Source organism: Momordica charantia, assembly GCF_013281855.1.
Source record: "Momordica charantia cultivar OHB3-1 chromosome 11 unlocalized genomic scaffold, Mcharantia_2.0 BLBB01000011.1, whole genome shotgun sequence".
NCBI lineage: Eukaryota > Viridiplantae > Streptophyta > Magnoliopsida > Cucurbitales > Cucurbitaceae > Momordica > Momordica charantia.
The window spans coordinates 21690837-21715380 of record NW_028275159.1 but is presented as its reverse complement, the minus strand read 5'-3'; the positions used below and the strand labels follow the sequence as shown (position 1 = coordinate 21715380).

The following is a 24544-nucleotide window of genomic DNA, read 5'->3' as shown; positions in this document are numbered from 1 at the left end:
CGACAAAAGGGTATCGACTGGACTCACGGTATGAAGCAATTGACAAAAGCCAAATAGGTTGGAAACCCAAGAGGGAACCCTAGATATAAAACCCTGGGCAAAATCCAAACAGGTTAACCCAATCGGGTACAGCTAGCCCCAGCTAAAAGTTGTATCACAAAGGACCTAAACAGTTAAAATTAACAGTATGACGAAGCCCAACAGGCTTGACGACGATCGACTATGGCAAAAAGGGTATGAGGCTAAAAAGGCCAACCCGTGAAATGACAATCGACCCAGACGAGATTGTACGAGCGTTGTTCTACAAAAACAGTGACTCATAGAACGACTGAGCAACAAATACTCCAAATATAGAAGCCCTGACATGCTTTATGCAAACTACTTTGAGAGTGGGGGCTATTGTTATATAAATGAAAACCACAAACAAACAAGCCAAGGGAACAAAGAGAATCAACGAGATGGTCGAGCCGAGCGGAGTCCGGCATCTTCCCTCTTCTGTTGTCTACGAATCATTGGGCCTTCACAACAATCATCTAGGGCTCATGTAGAAGGTTCTGGAAACCTTCCAAGCGATTGTAAATACGTCATATAGCCTAACCCTAAAGTAAGCCGAATTCGACCATTGAATTCTATTACTCTACCGCTCCCCCTTGCTAACTTAGGCATCGGAGCACATGTGACAAGTGTCACACTGGTCTAGCCTTGTTCGATTTTGAAGGTCTTCGAGTCCATGATAATCAAGCTTGGTGCGAACCTCGAGAAGAGCATAATCCACGCATCAACAATTACCAATAAATGAATTGATATAAGTCCATTTTCCACAAAAAGGTATGCGCTGGACCTCTTCAACTCGTTTTTGGTTTCACTAAAAAGATTTTATAACAATGGAGAAAATTGTTCTCACATATATATTATATTTCATCTTAGAACTTTGTTTGCACTTGTAACATTTTACTCAGAGTGCGCTACATTTCATGAAATTTATATTGAAATTGTTCGTTAGTTTTTGTTTGTTTACGACACATTTATGCATATAAGATATATTTGTAGAAATAAATAATCATGAGGAAGCGAGACATAAATGGATCGAATTGAGAGGAAACTAATAGTCCGAACGATTAAAGAATATATTACAACACTTATTGGCGGCCAAATACCCAAGAGAATAGCATCAGGGCACCAGAAAATGCATCATGACACGTGCAGTCGAAAAAATAGAAAGTGGCAATTTTGGCCCGAGAGGCGAGCGCCACGGTGCTCCGAATATTTTTTCTTCCCCACTTTTTCCTATCCCATAATGCTTACTTATGGCGCTGTCATGATAATTTTCTTATAAAATTAGGTTTCTCAGCTGCTTCAGAGGAACTTTTAGCGACTTTTGGGAGAGATGTAATAACTCAAAAAGTGAGGGAAAATGAACAATCAAAGAGCTTAGAGAAGGGATTTTCAAGGCTTGGATTCATGAAGATTGAGTTGGGGACGATCAATCTAAAGAAATTTTGGATTTGTCACTGAAAGAGTAATTCTCATTTATGTACTTTTCCAACATTACAAACCTATAGAAATATGGTATGAACAAAAACTCTAAAAAACGAAAAGATTGAAACAATATACATATTCAAATACACAAGGAAATAATTAAAGAATAATGAAGAATTAAACGACATAATCCTCATTAATGTTGACAGCAATTTGTCCTTGAGTTGGGGATGAGTTGTATCTCGAATTAACTAAAAATGGGCAAGATTTCTACTACCGTAATAAGTCAAAACTGTACCGTTGCTGATTTTACATTGCTTCCTTATTTGATAAATCATTCTTTTAATTTAAGGTCTCTTCATCCTTCCTCAAACTGGAGTTTGAAACTTGTTGGACTTCTAGTTTGCCTCTCAAATTTCGAAAGGGTTCTTTTGCAAGCGGTTTAGTGAAGATATCAGCAAGTTGTCTGTGAAAGGGAATGAACCGTGTTATCTAAGTTTCAAGGGCAACATCTTCTCTTACAAAATGATATTCTAGTTCGTCATGCTTTGTTCTAGCATGAAACACTGGATTAACTGTCATGTGTAGGGCACTTAGGTTGTTACAAAATAGTGAGGTGGCCGATGTAGAGGTATGCCAATATCTCTGAAGAGAAATGTAAGCCATGTGAGTTCCGCTGTGGTGTTAGCCATTGCACGATATTCTGCTTCAGTACTTGATCGAGCTATAGTTGGTTGTTTCTTAGAGCTCCAAGAGATGCAATTTGCTTCAAGGAATATGCAATATCCTGTAGTACTTCGTCTAGTTGAAGGACAACCGCCCCAATCTGCATCACAAAAGGCATAAAGGTTAAGGTTGCTATTCTTGTGAAATGTGATACCATGTGAGAGGGTGCCTTTAAGGTAACGCAAAATTCTTTTAACATCCCTGAAGTTATTGATGGTTGTAGTTTGCATGTGTTGACACACTTTGTTGACTGCATAAACAATGTCAGGGCGAGTGAGTGTAAGGTACTGGAGCGACCCTACAATGCTACGGTATGTGGTGGCATCTACTAAATCACCATCATTTGGACTCGATGTGGATGAGAGTGCCATAAGGGTGAAGTGTGATGCATACAACATATTTGCTTTGAGGAGAACATCTTTGGTGTACTTGCTTTGAGTAAGCATTCTTCCTTGTGGAGTGGAGTGGACTTCAATGTCAAGGAAATAGTGTAGAGCTCCAAGGTCTTTAAGTGCAAATTCCAATCCCAATTTTGTAATTAGATGTTGCATTATGATTGCATTTGTTCCTATCAAAATAATATCATCAACATATATTAGCATGAGTAAAAGAGTAGAGTTTTCCTTAAAAATAAATAGAGATGGGTCAGAATGATAGCAGTGAAATCCAAAGTTTAGGAGGCATGTGGATAGCCTATCAAACCAAGCTCTAGGAGCTTGTTTGAGGCCATATATGGAACGATTCAGCTTGCAAACATGATGCGGCATTTGAGCGTTGTGGAATCCAGCAGGTTGAGCCATGTAAACTGTTTCCTTGAGGTGTCCATGAAGGAAGGCATTCTCAACATCTAGCTATCGTAGATGCCATCCTAAAGTCGTTGCAATAGCCAATACAATTCTGACCGTGGTGGGTTTGACCACTGGACTAAATGTCTCTTCATTGTCCATTCCTTCAACTTGAGAGTACTCTTGGGCAACTAATCTTGCCTTTTACCGATTCACTGTTCCATCTTCTTTGAGTTTGGTTTTGAAAATCCATTTTGATCCTACGATATTTGTGTTTGGAGGCTTAGGCACTAGATCCCATGTGTGGTTTGCTTCATGAGCAATCATTTCTCCTTTCATAGCAAGATGCCAATGTGGTATTTTAAGGGCTGTTTTGTAGCTTTTGGGTTCAGCTATTTCAGAGGTGGTTACGAGGGATAAATGTTTTTTTGGAAGATTTTAACGATTTAACTAGTTGGAGAAGTGGGAGGCCTAAGTTGGGATTTTTAGCTAGTTTTCCACGAGTGATCATAGAATGTTTGTTGAGGGAGTGGTCATGGTTTATTGATGCTCTCATTGCGATCTTGATTTAGTTCAGGCAAACCTGCATAAGATAAAGGCAGACCAACATGCAGAAATTCACTGATATCAGGTAAAGCAGAAGGTTTAAGACAATTTTAAGGTAAAGTGAGAAGTTCAAGAGAGTTTTGAGTTTTAGAAAGCTCATTTGGTTGACGAATTTGTTGCTGATTTCTGCAATTCTGACTTGGTGAATTAGTTTGATTGGTTTGACTTCCTTCCTCGATAGTGGCTCCTTCCTCAAAGGGTCCTTCCTCAATTATAGCTATTTGCTCACCATTTTTTTTATCCATATTGGTAGCAACTTCTTTAGATTGTATGGTATTTGGTTCCTTGACAATAACAGCAACTTCATTATCTTGGAAATTATGTGTATTATGATGGTCAGTAGCAAGAGAAGCCGGCTGTTCTTTCATATATGTAGGAGGAGCTTGCTGTTCTTGCACCTCAGTTCTTTGGCATCCTTCAAGATCACAAAATTTGATGGCCATTTCACCGGAACTTTTTATTGGTGTATTTTTCCTTGGTTCTTTAACATCTTGATCAGGTTGCTGGCATGTATGCCATTCTTCAAGTTGCGAAAACTCAATAACATTTAAACAATTTGTGCTTGATGTGTGTGTATAGTTAGGTGAAAATGGAAACACATCTTCATCAAAAATGACATGTCTAGAAATATAAACCCTATTAGAGGATGAGTCTAGACATCTAAATCCTTTGTGCTCTAATACCATAAAGAAATTTTGGATTTGTCACTCAAAGAGTAATTCTCATTTCTATACTTTTCCAGCATTACAAACCTATAGAAATAGGGTCTGAACAAAAACTCTAAAAAAGGAAAAGATTGAAACAATATACATATTCAAATACACAAGGAAAGAATTAAAGAATAATGAGGAATTAAAGGAAATAATTCTCATTAATGTTGACAACAATTTGTCGTTGAGTTGGGGATGAGCTGTATCTTGAATAAGCTAAAAATGGGCAAGATTTCTACTGTTGTAGTAAGTCAAAATTGTACTGTTGCTTATTTTGCATTACTTCCTTATTTGATAAATCATTCTTTTAACTTGAGATCTCTTCACAATCAACACAATGGATTTAGTTTTATTTCTTTTCTCTTGACTTTTATAGTTTGTTATGGAATTTTCTTTGAGACTTTGTTGTTTTATATTGAATATGAGTAGTTAAGTTACTTTGTCTTAGGGATTGATGTAGCCATGGAACTTTATAGATTGATTGTTTAATTCTCTACATTTAATGCTTAATGCCTTTAATCTACTAGTCATAGATTGATTGATGTTATACTTGAAATCTTAGGGACGGGAGAGGTGGTTTAGAGTTAGAACTAAGATGCATAACAAAAAGGGTTTTAAGATCGGGAGATTTAGACTTATTCAATAAAGTTTTTATTTGTTATAGAAACTAGATGGGGATATTGGTTTCTTAATTAGTAAGAAGAATTAACTTACATTCAGGAGAGGCAGTTGATATTTGAGAATTATTGACCTATAAAATCTGTAGTTCATTCATTCCTGGGTGATATACCTTCGAATTATTACAAGAAATCTATCAGAATCATACCAATTCACTAGTCTTACCATATGACAAGTAAGACAAGGTGTAGTAGCTCAACTTACTATACCTAAGATTAGGTAATTATTGGGAGGTAGCATCTCAATTAATCATCTACCACTTGATCGTCTACCACTTCACTTAGGTAGTTGTTTATGCATGATATTTAAGTAATGTGAGCTTAACTTAAATGAATTCAACAGTAAAGGGACTCTTTCAAGTGACTAGATTTGGAGTCGCCATCAACCATGTACGAGATGTGATTGGTCACCTAAACAAATACTGTAAAAAAATAGATTTTGGTTCAGGAATCAATCTACGTTTATGGAAGGCATTAACTAGAACTATAACAAGTGTCGTACAGAAGCCATTAAAGAAATTTAAAACTTCAAAAATATTGGAAGAATATCTTTCCAATCTCCATCATGGGAGTTCTCTAAGGAATTTATGCTTTCTTTGTTTATTAATTTCAAAATGGTTGAGGATTTGAAAACTTTTTTTATTTTAATATTATTTTTATTTTTATTCAAACCTTGAGTTTTTTTTTTATTAAAACTTTAAATATTCTTTTATTTAAACATTTATTTTAAATTATATCATTTTCTTTAAAACTTATCATCCTAATTTACCTTACACAATAAAAAAAATCTCTTTTTATCTCATATAATATCACATTCAATAGTATCAGGAAAAAGCTATCACTGACTTTCCATAGCGTTTTTGGAACGCGGTGGTAGGCCTTGTTATGGATTAACTTTTCATCGTGTTTGTTCGCTAGACAAAACGTTATAGAAAGTCTACTTTCAATTGCATGATTTTACTGCTATAAAAACTTTTCATAGTGTAACAGAAAATGTTATAATAAATTTTTCGTAGTCAAATATTTGGTGGTAGGAACTTGAAAGTTATTTGAAAGTGCAATAGGATTCACATGAAATGATCAATTACCTTAGGGGAATTAGCTGAATCATAAAGAATTTGGTATATGAGTAGAAATTCTTGGTACTTCGTACATAATCGGACTGAAACTTTTTGTATAATCTCAACTATTTACACACATTCAAGAATCATAAACCTTCAACCTATCAATTATACAAAAGTTTGTACAATTTAACTAGTACTAAGGGAAAGTAAAAAAGAATGAAAGCATGCCAATAATTAGTCATAATTGGCATGATCTTTCCACAGAAAAAATCTGCTATATTTCCTAAAGACAACTACGATAATATTTTCAAGGATAAGAAATTGGAGATATTTGACTGAGGTGCAATCAATCACTAATAATCTGGTGATTGATGGTAGGTTTTGTTCCGGTTTTGTTCCATATCTCCTTGAACATAATCAAGAAGAGATGTTGCTGTTTTAAGAAAAATGTGGGAGACTAGTTTTGGAAAGTTTACTATCATGTTTATCAAAATAATTTTCTGCAGTCATTGAGTTGAACGATGTTCTTGACTTTCTGCTATCATTAAGTTTAATGAGGGTCTTGTTATTTTACATCATTTCTCAAACTTGGGGCAGAGATTTTGTGAACTCTCTTGTTTGTTTGATAAGTCTTGAAAAGTTGCGCTGGTAAGGGGCTTGGTGATGATATCTGCAACTTGTTGAATAAGATGACACATATCGAATGACTAATGATCCAAGTGCTACCTTAGCTTCTCGGGTACAAAGTTATAGTTCTATGTGTTTGGTACGAGCATGGAGAACTGGATTGTTGGACATTTGAATGGCATTCGTATTATCGCAAAATAACTTCGGAGGTTTATGTAGTGGTATTCCCATGTCATGAAAGAGAAATGTGATTCATGTGAGTTTAGTTGTAGTCATTGTTCTATAGTATGTTTAAAAGCTTGATCAACAGACAGTTGTGTTGGAAAAATTACTTACCAAGACACTTTTCCCCTTCCACAGCTCGTCAACGGAAAACACAATCAACCACAATAATAAGAGATACAGGGAAATCGCAGTAAAAGACAAAAAGAGTTTATACTGGTTCACCTAACTATGGGCTACGTCCAGTCTTCCGCGACAACCAGTTCTATAATGATGTTGGGATAAACAATGGGCAAATACAATACTCTCAAATCTAGATGCCTCAACAAAAGTCACCTAGCCTCTAAGAACTACAATAATAGAATCCTAGGAAACAAGAATAAAAAACTTCACCAAATACCCACGAGAATTGGTTTCCGACGATGCTCTACAACCTCGAGATCTTGTCTCTATCGCTCTGCCAACACTCTGCTTTAGCACCCATTGATCTCACATTCACATTCTGTCATTTTTTCGACTGACATGGTTATTGATACTTGTTGCGTTCCCACAACTGTGATGAATGCAAGTGAAAGTGTACATTAAACTTGTCGATTGTAGTATAAACAAGGTCGAATCCACAAGGACTAAGGATGTTACTTTAAACATGCGTTCAAGAATACCAAAAACGCAAATAACACATAAAAAGTGGTTGTATAACTAAACTAAGTAAAATACTCTAAAAATGCATAAATGAAATCCTGTAATAACAAATGCTGGGGAAAATAAATGCTTTAGCACTGAATGCGAATGAGAGGTTAACAGATCTCGAAAAGGTGGGAGAGATTTAGCATATTTTCACAGGTTATCAACCTACTATCTTGCTTACTAACATCTATTAATGCCCAGCTCCACTCGGTTCCTTTCCGAGACACCTCAAACATAAGTAAGTACAACTTCCATTGCTAAATACCCAAGGAATAAATGCAAGCTCTAGGCAAGATTAGGGGACCTCATTCCTGTGTATCCCTAAAGCAATAGAAAAGCGCTAATCACAAATAAAGCAAATTGGCACCCATAAGCCCTCCCGGATCAATACAGAAGCTAGCAAACACGACAGAGTGGTCAACAATGTCACGCAAGATTGAAGAAATACAAAACAGCTTTATTTAAAAATAGATGCAACAGCTAGAGGTTCAGTATCAAGTTAGTTACAACATGTAAATCTCTCAAAAAATGGGGTTTAGTTCATGGGGAAAGGAAAAACGAAATGAGTAAAGAAAAAATACAACCCATTCTAAAGAAAGAGAGAAAAACACAGATGGAGACCACCAGCACGCAAGGTCCAGCAGCAGCTCCTTCCTATCGTCTGCTCTTCCTTGAAATGGGTCTGCTATCCTCGACTTCAGCACTGTATTTGGAGTATTTTCTCTCTTGGGATCGATTCCCCCTTGGGGAATGATGGTGAGACAACCTTATCATGTTGCTTTTATAGCACCCTCCAAAATTAGGGCAAAACTCAGTAAAACGAGCATTATACGGACATAAGTGAAAATCTCGCGTGTTTCTGCACTGCAAGGAATTTCTACAGCAAGTGATGCTCCAGCATTGACATGCTTTGGCACAACAATGCTCCGACATTTCTCCTATAATTCTGTCATTCTACTGCTCCTCAGCAACTTCTCTAAATTCTGCACAAATAAACCAAAAATAGGAGAAACAAGTAGGAATTTGCATAAATTCAGCAACTTAAGTATTTAGCATATGATAATTAACTTTTCCGCTTAATTCCTCACTTTAGCATGCTTCTTAGATAAAAATTCTCACATTAATGCACGAATTAACCCAATTATATTCACTAAAATAACTCTCTTTTGAAGAGTTATCACTACTTCATCTGGCTCGCATTCTTCTTCTGTTCGTAGCCTATTTCCTTCATCTTGATTTAATTTATCATGGTTTCATGGAGCATTTGGATGGGCAGGAGGTAAGGCCTTTCTGAAGGGATGCGAATCCCGGAGCGGAAGCGGACCGTTGTTCGTGACATTTGAGAAACAAAATCAATTTGCAAAGAAGGAAAATACAGAGGAATGCTATTACCTTTGAAGAACTTTTCTTCAACGATTTCCACCCGAACAGCACCACTGAGTCTTCCTTGCTATCCTCTTGGGTTTCGAGAACACGCTTGTGGGAGCGTTTTGTTTTGAATGTCAGGGAGGGTTGAGAGAGACCTTGAGAGAGATTGAACAATGCTTGGGATTTTTTCTTTCTGTACTATGCAGAACCCACTGCAGAAGGAACGAACAGAGGGAAATATGACGTGGGGTAACTCCCCACGTCATATGCAACTTCCCACTCCCCTGCATTTTTGCAGGGAGTGATTTATTATTAATAATAATATAAAATAATATTATTAATTAATAATAATTAATATATATATTTAATTAATTAATCTTATTAATTAATATTAATCAATTAATTATTAATCTAATTAATAATCAATTAAATATATATCTTAATTAAATAAATAATTAACACTTAATTATTTATTATCAAAATAGAATCATATTCTAAAGCAATTCTCTCGTATAACCTATAGTTCTAATGTACATCTTATGCACATTATTTTTAACCTATAGTTTTAATATGAATCTTATTCATATTAATTTTATTTGAATCACATTCAAATAATTTCTCTCATAATATATAGTTTCAATTTTGAATTAACTATATATTATAATGTATCAATATACATATAATCCCTTAAGAAATTTGAACAATTCAAATTCTTCCAAAAACTTGATCCTCGTTTTACCCGTTATGAGCTAGCAAGGGGACCTAATGGACCTATAGATCAGAAGCTCCAACGATGCAAGATTAATTAGTCAAACTCATTGACCGAGTTAATCAAGATTCGTTAACTACGAGTCATTCCACTAAAGACCCGCAGTTGCACTCTTCTCACTGCAGAATGTTTTCGTGTCCATGGATATACAACCATTAATGACGAGTCAATCCTTCACGAGTGCTCGTAACTCAAGTTGGGTCAAATTACCGTTTTACCCCTGAGTTACATCTTACTCCTTAAACATCACTGCTCCTCTAATGAACAACCCGGTTATGGTCCAACCAATAACCGGAAATCCCTCTCGGTCAATGAGAGCGTGGGGCCTCTTGTTCAAGTCCCGGAGTCAGCATTTAAGGGAACACTCATCTACTCCCCTAAAGTTGGGGAGGAGTGAATTTCATCTTGTGAAGTTATGTTCCCAGCTCCCCACTCGGTCTCGTCCCCAAAATGGTAGGAATGTTGAGTCGGCTACTCGAGCCACTCTCACCCATACAGATCAAAGGACGAGCCCTCACGGGCAGGAGTCCATAACTCACTCAAGATTGAGAATGAGTTGACAGGTCATCCTAAGAAATGGCAATCTATTAGTTAACGGTGTTACATCTAAAGATTGCCTATTTCGCGGTCCGGTCTTATACAAACTCATTGTATAGGATACCCCCACTCGCATGTCTCCACACGAACGACCTGGATCGAGTCGTCTGTAACCTTTACAGAGCGGGCCATATCCATAGTGTTGCTAGGATAAGGTACCCAGCCTTATCCATATACTATAGACCCTTTAGGTTATTCACGGGATATTATCCATTCATATATATACCCCGTATATCAAATATATACCCAGTATATATACTGTCCCGATTACATTAATAACCTTGGATGTTTAGTTTATTGGATTTTGGACAATGCAAAGCTATGATTCAACAACAAATTTATTGAATAAAACGTTATTAAATAGATATTTGTTTTTAGAAAATACAAACTACGAGTTTAGGGCAACACACCCAACACTTTCCAATTCTCAAAGTAAGAGTCTTACATTGCTCCTTACCGTCCCTCCTTAAGGGTTCTATATCAATTGGTAACGATCCATGCGGTATATTTTTTGGATTTGTGGCTAGCTGTCCCATCTAAATTTCTAAGTTACGCAAGGATGCGGTTTGACTCTGTACCGTTGCATCATTCTTTGCCATGTATGCATTAATTAAATTTTCCAGGGAAGTAAAGTTCCTTCTGTCTGCCGTTGAGCCAATGGCTGACCTTGATTTGCAAAACCAAGTGGGTAATTTCATTTCTGCTGATATGTTGGGGCATTCGAAGCTTCTACATTATTCCCTCCGTGGTTTCCACCCCAGCTAAAATTTGGATGGTTTCTCCACCCTAGGTTAAATGTATTGGAGTAAGGGTTTTTGGTTGTTCTACGAATTTTCCAAGTAATATACTGATTCTGGGTTTCCAGGATAATCATTGAAATGATGCTCTCCTTCGAAATATGAGCAAGAAATCCCTTAGGTGTGGCTCAAATTTTCCTTAGCAGCAAATGTTCCCACTACAGTCTATTGTGACGTGCTCCTCATTACTAAGTCGGCCAGGTTCTCGATCTTGGAGTTTATTGCTGAGAAGGCATCAGCATCATTCAATCCCTTGGTTCTGTTTCCTTGAATAGCTTATGGATCAGACCATTAGTGATTGTTTGATGATATCCATTCCAAAATGTCAAATGCTTTTGCCTAAAGTTTGGGCAGAATTAAGCCCTACATTAGCAGACAAATCAATGACTAACATCGTAGCATCATTTAACCCATTATAGTAAGTCTCAATATGGATGCACCTTGGAATTCCACGATGTGGGCACTTTTGTAACAGTCTTTTAAACCGCTCCTAGGATTTACTAACAGATTCCCCAACAAATTGTTGGAAATTATTGATCTCACTTTGGAACTTTGTATTTTTGTTGGGTGAGAAATACTTCATCAGGAATTTTTCTGCCAAATCGTTCCAACTTGTGATTTGACTTTGATGGTAGCGAATCCAACCATGTTTGTGCTTCGTCTCTAAGTGAATAGGGGAATAACTATAATTGCGACACCACTTTCGATATTCTCTCAACCTTGAACAAGTCACGCACCACTATAAAGAATCTCAAATGCAAGTATGGGTCTTCGGTTAGATGACCGTGAAATTGACTCATCGTTTGCAGCATTTGAAACATCATATTAAACAACCAACCAGGCTTGATCTTCCCCGTCAACAACGTCAACCAACTCAGCAGAATCTGCCAACTCAGTATTCTCATGGCCTCATATCAGTACCTCACTACCAACAATAAATGAAGGCAAAACATTTGCAATCTTTGCAATAATAGCAGCCCCTCAATTATTGGCATTACCTGTCAATCAAATCCCCAACATCACAGCAATTAACTGCAATTAACTTCCTTAATTGCTGTAGTAGAAAGATGTCATCTTTCCCCCTTTCACCATATTTGTTATTACCTCATTTATGCATTTATGTTTGTTACCGTTGAGTTCTTTTCTTCCATGTATATACCTAACCTTGGGTTTTTTGTAATAGTCTTTCGTGTCATTTAAAATTAGATTTTAGCCTACTGTAAAGCTCAAGAAAATTAGTAATGATTGTTATCTCAGTTTGTGTCTGATCCCTCCTAACCTTTGAGCTAAATCTTTTATGGTATCAGAGTAGGCACGGAAAGACTAAAGATCCATCCTTCAATAATCTGTCATTGTCATGGCCCAATCAGAAAACTTACTGTGCATGGTTTCAAACAGGAAAAACAAGTGATATGTCAGATATGGGAAGAGGCTTTTATCATAGTAAACAGCCTAAAACCCAGACAAGCTATCAACAAGGAACTATCGTATAAAAGGTAAACAATAATCATCAACATTCAAATGGAAGAATAGGTTTCAAACAGGAAAAACAAGTGACATGTCAGATATGTGATAAGAACAATCACACCGCACTAGAATGTTGGAATAGATTTCACCATGCTTACCAATTTGAAGAAATACTTGAAGCTCTTGCTGCCTTAACTTTGAACGAAGTTGCTAATGAAAATATCTATACCGACTCTGGACAACCTTTCATGTGGTAAACGATCCAAGTAAAATTCAATTTTTACACCCTTATAATGATGCTGAATAAGGGTCTACACATTACTCACACAGAACACACTACTTTCAAAACTCTTAAAGGTCACCTTGCTCTAAATAATGTTTTAGTTGTCCCTGCAACGAAGAAAAATTTATTGTCTGTCAGCAAATTAACAAAGGATAATAATTGCTCCATAACTTTTAATGCTAACAAGTTTGTTGTTAAGGATCTACAAAGGTTAACTCTAGCTGAAAGATATGAAAAACAAGGACTATATAAGTTGGGAAAGCTGTAACCATATGCCAAACCACTTCTACAGCCTTTACTGTTACTACCGCCTTAAATAAAACTTCTTCTGTTGTGTGGCATAAGAGACTAGGCCACTTGAATGATCATTTATTGAAAACTCTTGCTGATAAACAACTGATCAATGTTACTTGTTGGGCAAAGGAACAATTAGTATGTGTTAGTTGCCAATTAGGAAAAAGTTGTAAGTTACCTTTTAATTCCACTAAATCTCATGCTTTGAAGCCTCTAGATAAGATTCATTGTGATTTATGGGGACCGGCCTCAATCTCGTCTTGTCAACATTTTAAATATTATGTTACTTTTATTAATGATTACTCACAATATGTTTGGATTTATCCTTTGAAAAAAAAAAATCAGAGTTCTTATCTTGTTTTATCGAATTCAAACTTCTTTTGGAAAATCAATTTGAACAAAGGATAAAAGTTTTTCAAAGTGATGGTGGGGTGAATTTCAATCCACTACCTTTAAAAATATTTTGGAACAAAGTGGCATTCATCATCAATTTTCATTTCCTTACACTCCTCAACAAAATGGAGTAGTTGAAAGGAAACATCGTCATATAGTTTAAACTGACCTCCCACTTTTGTTTGAATCTCATATGCCTCTAAAATATTGGGTGGATGCTTTTCTTACTGCTGTCTATCTCATTAATCAGATACCCTCTAAGATTCTAAGCATGAACTCACCCTTTCAGAAGCTATTTAGCAAGGAACCTAGCTATAACAATCTCAGGATATTTGGATGTAGATGTTTCTCTTATCTAGGAAACAATCCCAATAAGAATAAGTTCAGCAAACGTACTTATCCTTGTGTTTTTATCTGCTATAGCATGGTTCATAAAAGATATCGATGCCTAGATCCTACAAACAACCGAGTATATATATCAAAACATGTTTTTTATGAAAGTTTCTTTACTTATGATAAACTATCAACTAACATCTCCACCAATAGCACCTTTCCTTTAGTTGTTTCTGATTTTGTAGGCACAATGGACAAGGAGGACAATCTACCAAGTATGGAGCTACTCTATGATTATGACAATAAAATTGATGCAATGGAGAATTCAAGAATGCATATGGAAATAATCAGTCCATCCAACTCCCAGGCAATAGAAATACAACACTCTAAGCCTACTGATATGATTGAATCAAGGGTGAAAAATATATTGCAACATGAGCAACAAACTCAACTTGAACAAATGATATCCTCACCAACTCAACCTGAGCCAATGCAGCAGACTAATGCAGTAGACCAAGCTCTCAAGTTTCCAATACTTAACATTTCTTCCCAACACACAAAGTTTACTTCAACATTGCCTATATTGATTATTCAAACTATCATGACATTTCTGATACAAACAATTACCTCCTTATTGATTTATCTATTGTTTCTACAGGAAAAATTTCATCATCAGGAGACATGATTGACAATGCAGAAGACCAAAGTCTTACACAACAACAAATAACGGATCAAGACCACGAATTGCCAACATTGAACACTACTCCTCAAAACACAGATTTGCCTACTTCTAAGTATAATACTCTTCCTAATATTAGCAATCATCTTTTCATTGATTTGCCTCTTATATCTACAGGTCCAACCTTACCACCAGAAGAACAAGTTGACAAAGTTGCTGTCCAACCCATGTCTCGTGACAAAACAACATATCAGTCTCTAAGACATCATATGATCATAAGAACCAAGCTAAACAAGGATCCCGCTCTTGATCCAACTCTTGCATAGGAGGTCCAATCCTTGAGGGAACAGTAAAGTCATGCCCTTGTTACTGTGACAGAACAATCAGAATAAAAAAACTATAAGATGGCACTAACTCTTCTCAATGGAAAACAGCTATGGAAGAGGAAATCCAAGCCTTCTTACAAAATGACACGTGGAAACTTGTGCTCAGACCATTAGACACTAATGTGGTTGGGTCCAAATGGATATTTAAGACAAAGTACAAGGAAGATGGAACAATAAATCGATACAAGGCATGCTTGGTAGCTCAATGATACACTTAAATGGAATGGTTGGATTACGAAGAAACATACAGCCCAATGGTAAAGCCAACAACTATCAGGTTCATTCTATCCCTAGCAACAAGTGTAAGTTGGCCCTTACGCCAATTGGATGTGAAAAACGCTTGCCTTCATGGAATTCTAAAGGAGGATGTATACATGGAACAACCACCAGGTTTTGTCTATCCTAAAACCTCTCCTCCTTATAAAACTGCTCTTGTATGAACTCCAAAAATCCATGTATGTGTTAAAACAAGCACCCAGAGCATGGTTTGATAGATTAGCTGATTTCTCTCCATATTGGCTTCACTTGTTGTACATCAGACCCCTCTTTATTTATCTACAAAAATGGATCTATACTAACACTTATGCTAGAGTATGTTGACGACATTATTCTTATAGGAAATGATAACTGCCAAATTCAACACCTTATACAAACGCTTGGCTCAGAATTATCTTTGAAGAATCTAGGTTCCCTACACTACTTCCTTGGCATTGAAGTCAAGTCCACCTCTAAAGGAATCATGCTCTCTCAAGAGAAATACGCTCGGGACCTTATTGTAAAAACCAAAATGTCAAGAGCCTTTGCCATAAGCACACCTATGGCAACTTCAACTCAAGAATGTCCAACTGACATGCAACCTACAGATACTAAACAGTACAGAAGCATTGTAAGAGCCTTACAATATCTCAGTCTTACTCGTCCTGACATAGTACAAGCAGTAAATCGACTATACCAACACCTTCAACAACCAGTCACTAAGAACTTCAAAGCTGTCAAAAGAATCCTTCGCTATGTCCAAGGTACAATAGCCTATGGTATTACTCTCTATAAACATAGTTCTCTTAACTTATACGATTTTTGTGATGCAGATTGGGGAGGGTGTCACGTAACCAGGCGAAGTACCATAGAATTCTGCATATTCCTTGGATCCAACTGCATCTCTTGGTCATAAAAAAGCAACCCACCGTGGCAAGATCCAGCTCCGAAGCAGAATATAGGGTCATGGCCAGCACAACGGCAGAACTGACATGGATTAGCTTCATTCTTCGAGACATTGGAGTTCCTTTACTTCAAACGCCCCAACAATACTGTGATAACATGAGTGCTCTCCACATGTCCATAAACCTAGTCTTCCATGCAAGAACGAAGCACATAGAGATGGACTACCACTTTGTTCGTGAAAAAGTAGCTCTCGGATCTCTCATCACCAAATACGTTTCTTCTACTCATCAAATCGCCGACATCCTTACCAAGCCACTAACAAAGGTTGTGTTCAAGGGTCTAAGAAGTAAACTTGACGTTCGTTCTACCACTACCACCAGTTTGAGCAACGATATTAAACAACCAACCAGGTTTGATCTTCCCAGTCAACAACATCAACCAACTCAGTAGAATCTGCCAACTCAGTATTCTCATGGCCGCATATTAGTACCTCACTACCAACAATAATTGAAGGCAATACGTTTGCAATCTTTGCAATAACAGCAGTAACAGCAGCCCTTCAATTATTGCCATTACCTGTCAATCAAATCCCCAACATCACAGCAATTAACTTACTTAATTGCGGTAGTAGAAAGATGCCATCTTTTCCCCTTTCACCATTTCTGTTATTACCTCATTTTATGCATTTATGTTTGTTACCGTCGAGTTCTTTTCTTCCATGTATAGACCTAACCTTAGGTCTTCTGTAATAGTCTTTCGTGCCTTTTAAAATTAGATTTTAGCCTACTGTAGAGCTCAAGAAAATTAGTAACGATTGTTGTCTCAGTTTGTGTTTTGATCCCTACTAACCTTTGAGCTAAATTAATCACTAGCTTCAGCTCAAATCTGTCTACTTCGATTTCAGGCTCCATGATGACTGGATTAAAATTGTAGAATGCTGGAGCTGCATAAGCTCTTATCTCAATGTTTGTTTCGTCTGCTCATAGTATAACATTGAGTAGGGGAGCGGCTGCTGTTGGAACAGTAGCCACAGGGTTCCATTTACTCTACTCTCCCATTTCTTGGATTCTGTGATGGATTCATGTTTTCTTCAGCTTGGACCATTATCTGCTCATTTCTTCTTCTATGAAAAGTCTGCTCCATTGTGTGATCAATTATGTACTCCAAGCTTTCAAAGTTGTTCAAGCACCTTCAATAGAATCAAGAACACAAGAGAGAGAAAAAAATTTCAGCACTGCATTCTGAAACACCAACACTTAAAATAAAATGGCGAATCCCCTGCAATGGTGCCAAAATCTTGTTGTGTGTCCACAACCAATGTGAATGCAAGTGCAAGTGTATAATATTCTTGCCGATTGTAGTACAAACAAGGTCGAAATCCACATGGACTAAGTGTTAAATCTCATGTTTCTGCCTAATAATACCAACAATATAAAATAAAATATATTCAAGTGTTGTTTTACTAACTCTACTCTAAACGAAATAACATAAAATTGCATAAAATGACTCCAAAAGAAAGAGAAACAGCGCCTGGCATATTCTGGGGCAAAGAAAAGCTTTGACATAATAAATCAATATATAAACACATAAAGATAGATAATAATAGGTACATTTTCTCACACATTAAACTTTCACACACATCTCTTCAAACAAATATAAAACAACAATAATCTCACAATGAACACTATTTTAATTTTCAAAACCTGTGTGAAATAGTTATCAACTTTACTACTTGAATACCAAAATACAACCATCAACAAAAGAACACTAGAATTTAGCTCCTGCATACTGTTTTAGGGATTGTTTCTCCAAATAGACACCAATGACAACTCTCCCTAGAGTAAAGAAATTTGGTTATGGAATATATCTTCATGGGAGTTGTCATTTTTTAATCAATATAAGCTTCTAGTTCAAAATATATAACAAAAGAAAAATTTAACCATGTTTAAGTCTGAAAGATCTCCCGATGACCTAATTTTCATCTAGAAATGAAATTTTTCCTAGGATCTTTGTACGAGTCATCATTCTTGGCACCCAACTATTGCATTTGGCATATACTATTTCATGGTTTCTATTCTAATTCCTCCATTATTAATGAAATATATTCCACCACGTGTAATATTTGAAGACCAAAGGACGACGTTGTTTATACACACCAATTAATAGTGTGCCTTGCTGAGTTGAAATTTTTCACAAGGTTTTGTTAAAATAAAATACAACACCAACTATGTCTAGAAGCTTCTTGAAGTATCTACACAAAATAAGTTTTCTCTAGAAGATTGTAAATAAATATATAAAGAAAAGGATCTAGAAATATCTTAGCTTTTCTTTAGGCTCCAAAGGATTCTAGAGAATTCCTTTGGATAATAATAAATTAATTAGAAGTATCTAGAACATGTGAGTTACAAGAAGGATCCAGAAAAATGTATCTATTGGGATCTTTTTCCTCCTATAAATAGGAGGGATGTCTCCATAATCAATTGAATAGAGTGATGAGAGTGAACCAAGTGAAGTGAGTGAAGAAAGAGAGAAAAGTTAGAAAGTGTGAGAGAGTCTTCCATGAAAGAGCGTTCATATTCATACTTTCTAAATAAAAGTTTCTTTCTTCAACTGATTGTCTATTTCCTTTTGTGCTAATTCATTCAACAAGTGGTATCAGAGCTGCGCTAATTCATTCAACAAGTGGTCTCAGAGTCAAGCTAGCAGAGCTTGCTTTAGTGGAGCTTCTGAAGATCGTAAATAGTCTGGGACTGTGAAGGATATAAGGCATGCCCAGTATGTAATGTGGACAGTACATCAGACAAATTGCATAGTAAGATATGCTACATGGGGCATCGTCGATTCTTACCACAGAGTCATCCTTGGCAAAAAAGTAAACAATATAATGGAAAAACAGAAAATAGAGTTGCACCACGACATTTTTCTGGATTGGATGTCGTCCACCAATTAGACTCCATTTTTTTTCCACCATTCGGAAAAACTATCAACGTTTTACAGTGGAAACGAGAAGGACTTCATAATGAATTTAATTGGGTGAAGAGAAGCATATTGTTTGAGTTATCATATTGGTCAAGTCTCAAAATTCGACACAAACTGGATGTCATGCACATTGAGAAGAATATTAGTGATAATGTCATGTGCACATTATTAAATATTGAAGGGAAAACAAAGGACACCGATAAAGCACGTAAGGATTTAATAAAGTTGGACATACGTAAAGAATTACATCTCCAACAAGTCGGAAACAAATTGTTGAAACTGCATGCTAGCTACAGTTTAACAACAAATGAGAGAAAGAAGTTTTGTAGCTTTTTGAAAACCGTCAAATTCCCTGATAGTTTTGCATCGAACATATCGAGATGTGTCAGCGGTAAAGACGGAAAAATATATGGTCTGAAAAGTCACGACTCTCATGTGTTGCTACAGAGGTTTTTACCAGTTGGGGTTCGTCCATTTTTGCCCAATGATGTTAGTGGGGCTATGGCTGAATTGTCAAATTTCTTCAAAGAATTGACTGCAAAGACATTGAAAGTTGAGACGTTGAATAAGTTGCATGATGCAATTGTATTGATTCTATGCAAATTTGAGAGAATATTCCCTCCAGCGTTTTTCGATGTTATGGTTCATCTAGTTATTCACTTGCCTGAAGAAGCGAAACTAGTAGGACCTGTCGGTTATAGCTGGATGTATCCGATTGAGTGGTATACACCTTTATTTATATCTTTAGTTACAAAGGATATTTAGTGATATAACTAATTAATATCAAATATGCTCATAGGAGTTTGAGGACATTGAAACAATATGTGAAAAATAAAGCTCGGCCTGAAGGTTCTATAGCAGAAGCTATCATTGCGAATGAAGCATTGAAATTTTGCTCAATGTACATCGATGGAATCGAAACGAAATCCAATAGGCCCGTTCGAGATGATGACATGGTGGACCTAAGAGACTCAAAGGTATATCTTCCTGTATTCTCACAAAATGCACGTCCAATCGGTGGTCCACAACTGAAGGAATTTCAAAGGTATATCTTCCTGTATTCTCACAAAATGCACGTCCAATCGGTGGTCCACAACTGAAGGAATTTATCGCCTTCTGAGCTGCTAATGGCGCATTGGTATGTTCTATCCAATTGTGAAGCAGTGGATCCATATAGATGGTACGAACTTTCTCGTACTCAAATTGGACAAATCTATTTCAAAGATGATTGATTATTGATATCGTATCACAGAGAACACGAATTAGAGTTACAACGAGAACACAATGGTAATTTAGCCAGGTTGCATGAAGTACTATTTCCAGAATAGTTCAAAAGAAAAGTGAGTTTTACTATATGAAAATTTTCTATAGGAACTATTTAGTACGGTACAATATTTCTTTGACTTTTGATCTTGTAAAATATGTTTGTAGATGAGATCCCAACCTTCTTCAAACTCGGATGTTGTTGTGCATGAGTTGAATACACTATCATGTGGCCTTGATATTCGAATTCGTTCGTATAATGGGTGTATTACGAATGGAGTTTGATTTAACTCGATAGATCGAGATGATCGATGCACAACACAAAATAATGGAGTCTATGTTATGGGTGGACATAACACTGAGTTATCTGATTTCTACGGTGTTATTAAAGAAGTTATCGAATTGAGCTACATTAATAGAAAACGAGTTTTATTATTCAAGTGTGATTGGTATGATATGAATTCTAAGAATAATCGTATTCGTCAGGACCATATTTTACGAGAATAGACACACGTTATTTGTGGTATAAGTACGAACCATTCATACTTGTCTCCCAAGCACAACAAGTATTTTATGTTGAAGATCTCAAGTTAGGTAGTGAATGGAAAGTAGTTCAGAATGTTGAACATAGACATTTATGGGATGTACCTGAGGTAGAATAAGTTGACTTACAAGAACAAGTTATAAATCAGTGTGAAGTTGAAGAAGTGGATCTCGAAACACATACATTTCATAGAGACGATATAGAACCGATTGTAATTTCCGACAATAATGATAGTCTAGAGATAGTATTAGATTTTGATGAGGAAATAGATGAAGACATATTTGAGGAGGAAGAAGATGAAGATGAGGAAGAATGGGAAGATGATAAAACATCATCGGACGAAGACGATGAGGAAGAAAGCGATTGATTGGTATATGAAAGATCATTTCAATGTTATGCAATATAATAGTGATAAAGTAGTATAAGTGTGATAATTTTTGTTTTAAATTTTGTAGGAACAATGTCGTCAGATAACGACTCTAATGGAGAACCAGGGGTTCGTAGAGAATCTCGAGGAGTGGTCTTAGACAAGCTGATAGTTGCGTCATACCAATTTCGTGGACTGCAGAAGCAGGCAAACCTGTTGGGTATCTGGCCAGTCTATTCAACAGTGAAATTGGTCGTTTGACACGTTGGAATGTCCCATTAGAAATATAGAAGAAAAAGGACATCCCAGAAAATGTTTATAATGACATTATTCAACATTTGTTGGTATATAGTTATAATAACATTATTCTATTTATCGTATAGTCATTTAACAAGAATGTGATATTTCCTTAATTTTAATTATTTACGTGTAGAATAAATTTGAGGTCGACGTCACTATTTCTCATCATGTGGTATGTATCAAGTATGAGATAGGGACGCGCCACAAAGACTATCGATGCCTTTTACATAGATACTATCGTGGATTTGAAGATCCAACAATGGCTCGACGCGCCCATATGGAAGAATTCAACAAAATGATTGGAACATGCTATGTAATAAATGGGAGACTATTGCATGGAAGGTAACTAATAATTGAATGTTATTATTATTCGTGTATAGAATTAATGATATATTTATGTTGTTTCTGTAGGCAAAATCAGCAAAACATAAAGCAAGTAAAAGTAAACTCTCATTTAATCATCGGGTTGGACCGAAATCATTTCTCTCGCATCGAGAAGATAAGGTATGAACTTGTAATTTGTAGTAGTATGTTATATGTTTTGCCTCTCATTATTGTTAATAATATGATGATATAGAAAAAAGAAGATGGGACATATTTGAGCCCCTTTGAGCTTTTTTACGCGACACATTGTCATCCGACAAAAGCTTGGACCAACGAAACTACTCAAAATGCATATGTAAGTACTAATCTATTTGTGTAGGACAAAATGGTAGCCTTAGTAGAAAAGGCAAAAGAAGAAGGTCGAGAATTAAGCGAAGAAGATGCTATGGAGATAGCCCTCGGGAAAAGATCATCATACACTAAAGGGATGAGATATGGTCCGAAGCCACCAAGTAAAAAAGCGTCGGCAGCATGCTCACAAGAATACGTTTTGACATTGGAGGCCAGAGTTGCAAGAAATGAAGAATTATTATGGAGCCAACGAGAAGAATTATTAGAGGCACAACGTTTGCAGGCTGAACAACAAGCAAGGTCAACACAAGACTAACTCGATATGCAATGACGGGAATATGAGAGAAGATTTAGCCAGATGGAAGAAATTCTCAATAGCTTTAGAGGAGGAGGAGGAAGTGGAGAAGGAGGAAGTTCATCGTTGAGCAAGGTACGAACAATTTGAATTTTTTTGTGTTTGGTATTGAATATGTGTTGTGTGAAGTTATTGATTTTGAGTATGGGGGGAGCTTTTGAATGAGAATTTTGTTGGATTTTAAACTCTTGGATGTATTATTTGATGTTTTATTGTTGAAGTATGAAAGATTTGGATGTGGTTTATGTTTATTATTGGAACTTGAAACTTGTGAATGAAATTTGTTATATAGTTGTTGAGATGGGGAGGGGGCCTTTGAATGAGAATTTTGTTTGAGTTTAAACTCTTGAATATAAATATGTTTTAATGAATGTGTTTACGTGTAGTTTGTTAGATTATATATTATCATTTTGATTTTGGATGTATTTTTAAGGTCAAAAACATTGATCACATGAAATTATTTGTTTCAGCAAAATTTTTTGTTCTATTATTTCCTTGCTTGCCACCGAAAAGCTAACTAGGAGAATTATACAACTTGGAAAAACAATTTGAATACTATACTTGTGGTGGATGACGTAAAATGTGTCTTGACTGAGGGGTGTCCTAAGGTCCTTGGCTCGAACGGGTTGAGAAATTTTCGTGATGCATATGACAAATAGACGAAGGCCAATGATAAGGTTCGAGGCTATATCTTTGCTAGCATAACTAATGTTTTGGCTAAGAAATATGAGAACATGATCCGTGCACTCGAGATCATAGATTCATTGCGTGAGATGTTTTGGCAACAATCTATCAAGCATGATGCTCTCAAGTTCATCTTTAATGCACTGATGAAGGAGGCAACTTCTGTGGGAACATGTTCTTGGCATGATGGTCCACTTCAACGTGGCAGAGATGAGCGGGGTTGTCATTAACGAGTCAGTTAGGTCAGCTTTATTCTGAAATCTCTTTTGAAGAGTTTCTTGCAATTTTGTAGTAATGTTGTTATGAACAAAATTGACTACAACCTTACCACCCACCTATATGAACTCCAAACATACCAGTCTCTAATGAAAAATAAGGGACAAGAAGGGAAGGCAAACGTTGTCACATTTAACAAGAATTTCCTCATAGATTCAACCTCTGGGACTAAAAACTTTGATAAATTTATTATTTCATTTTATTAACTCATTTTATTTTTGTTAAAATTAAACCACGTAAAATATAATATTTTATACATTTTTATAACATTGTAAAATAATAATTATAGAGAATTCATAACAAAATTAATATGTTAATAAATTAATTAATATTATTAAACTAAATATTTAGTTGGTTACTACTATTAGTTTACAAATATATTGCTAAATATACGTTAGAACAATTTTTTAAATTGGGATTCAATTATCAAATGTGCTGCCAAACACATATTTAAAAACAAATAATACAACTCTATTTTTTATTTGTTATGCAATGGAAACCGAAAGTCGAGGTACAGGTGAAGATCGGAAGGAAGCCACTGGGCTGCGATGGGCTCGGTCCCGACCCGGGGCTCGGCCCCGACCCCCGACCCGGGGCTCGATCCCGACCCGTTGCATAGCCCACGGCCCTTCGTTTTCGATCCACGGTTTCGCCCAGGCCCGCCAACGAAATTAGGGTTAGCTACCTATGGAATGTTCTGGAACAACCCGGCGACTATAAGTAGTGATCCAGCCTTAGAGGTAAGGGCATCTAAAACTAGCTACATTTCATATTATCCTCCTGCTAACTTAAGCATCGGAGCCCGTGTGACTAGTGTCGCACCGGTTTAGCTCATCTGGTTTTGCAGGTACCAGTCCCGGATCAACAAGTTTGGTGGGTGCGAGGAGGAGAACCGGAGGACCGAAATCCACGCATCAACAATTGGCGCCGTCTGTGGGAACGACTTAAAGCATCCAGTTGAGCAACATGACACCAGAGAGGAGTCCACGAC

General features: G+C 36.4%; 1 protein-coding gene across 18 annotated transcripts in view; it reads right to left on the bottom strand.

Annotated features, from left to right (window-relative positions):
• Positions 1 to 7132: 7132 nt before the first annotated feature.
• Positions 7133 to 24544, bottom strand: part of LOC111012127 (protein DETOXIFICATION 3) — a 59678-nt gene continuing 42266 nt past the window's right edge. For 4 of the 18 annotated variants that reach the window (XR_002601508.2, XR_015788780.1, XR_015788779.1 and 1 more), the window contains 2 exons: positions 16960 to 17299; positions 8020 to 12971 (listed from right to left, as the gene is read on the bottom strand). Coding sequence is in view for 4 of the 18 variants with exons in the window: in XM_022286178.2 (XP_022141870.1) it covers positions 12805 to 12824; positions 12944 to 12971 (48 nt within the window). In the remaining 14 variants the exon portion in view is untranslated. Of the gene's footprint in view, positions 7450 to 8019; positions 12972 to 16959; positions 17300 to 24544 lie in introns of those variants that run through there. The other 14 variants (XM_022286178.2, XM_088119610.1, XM_022286175.2 and 11 more) reach the window with 11 other exon arrangements.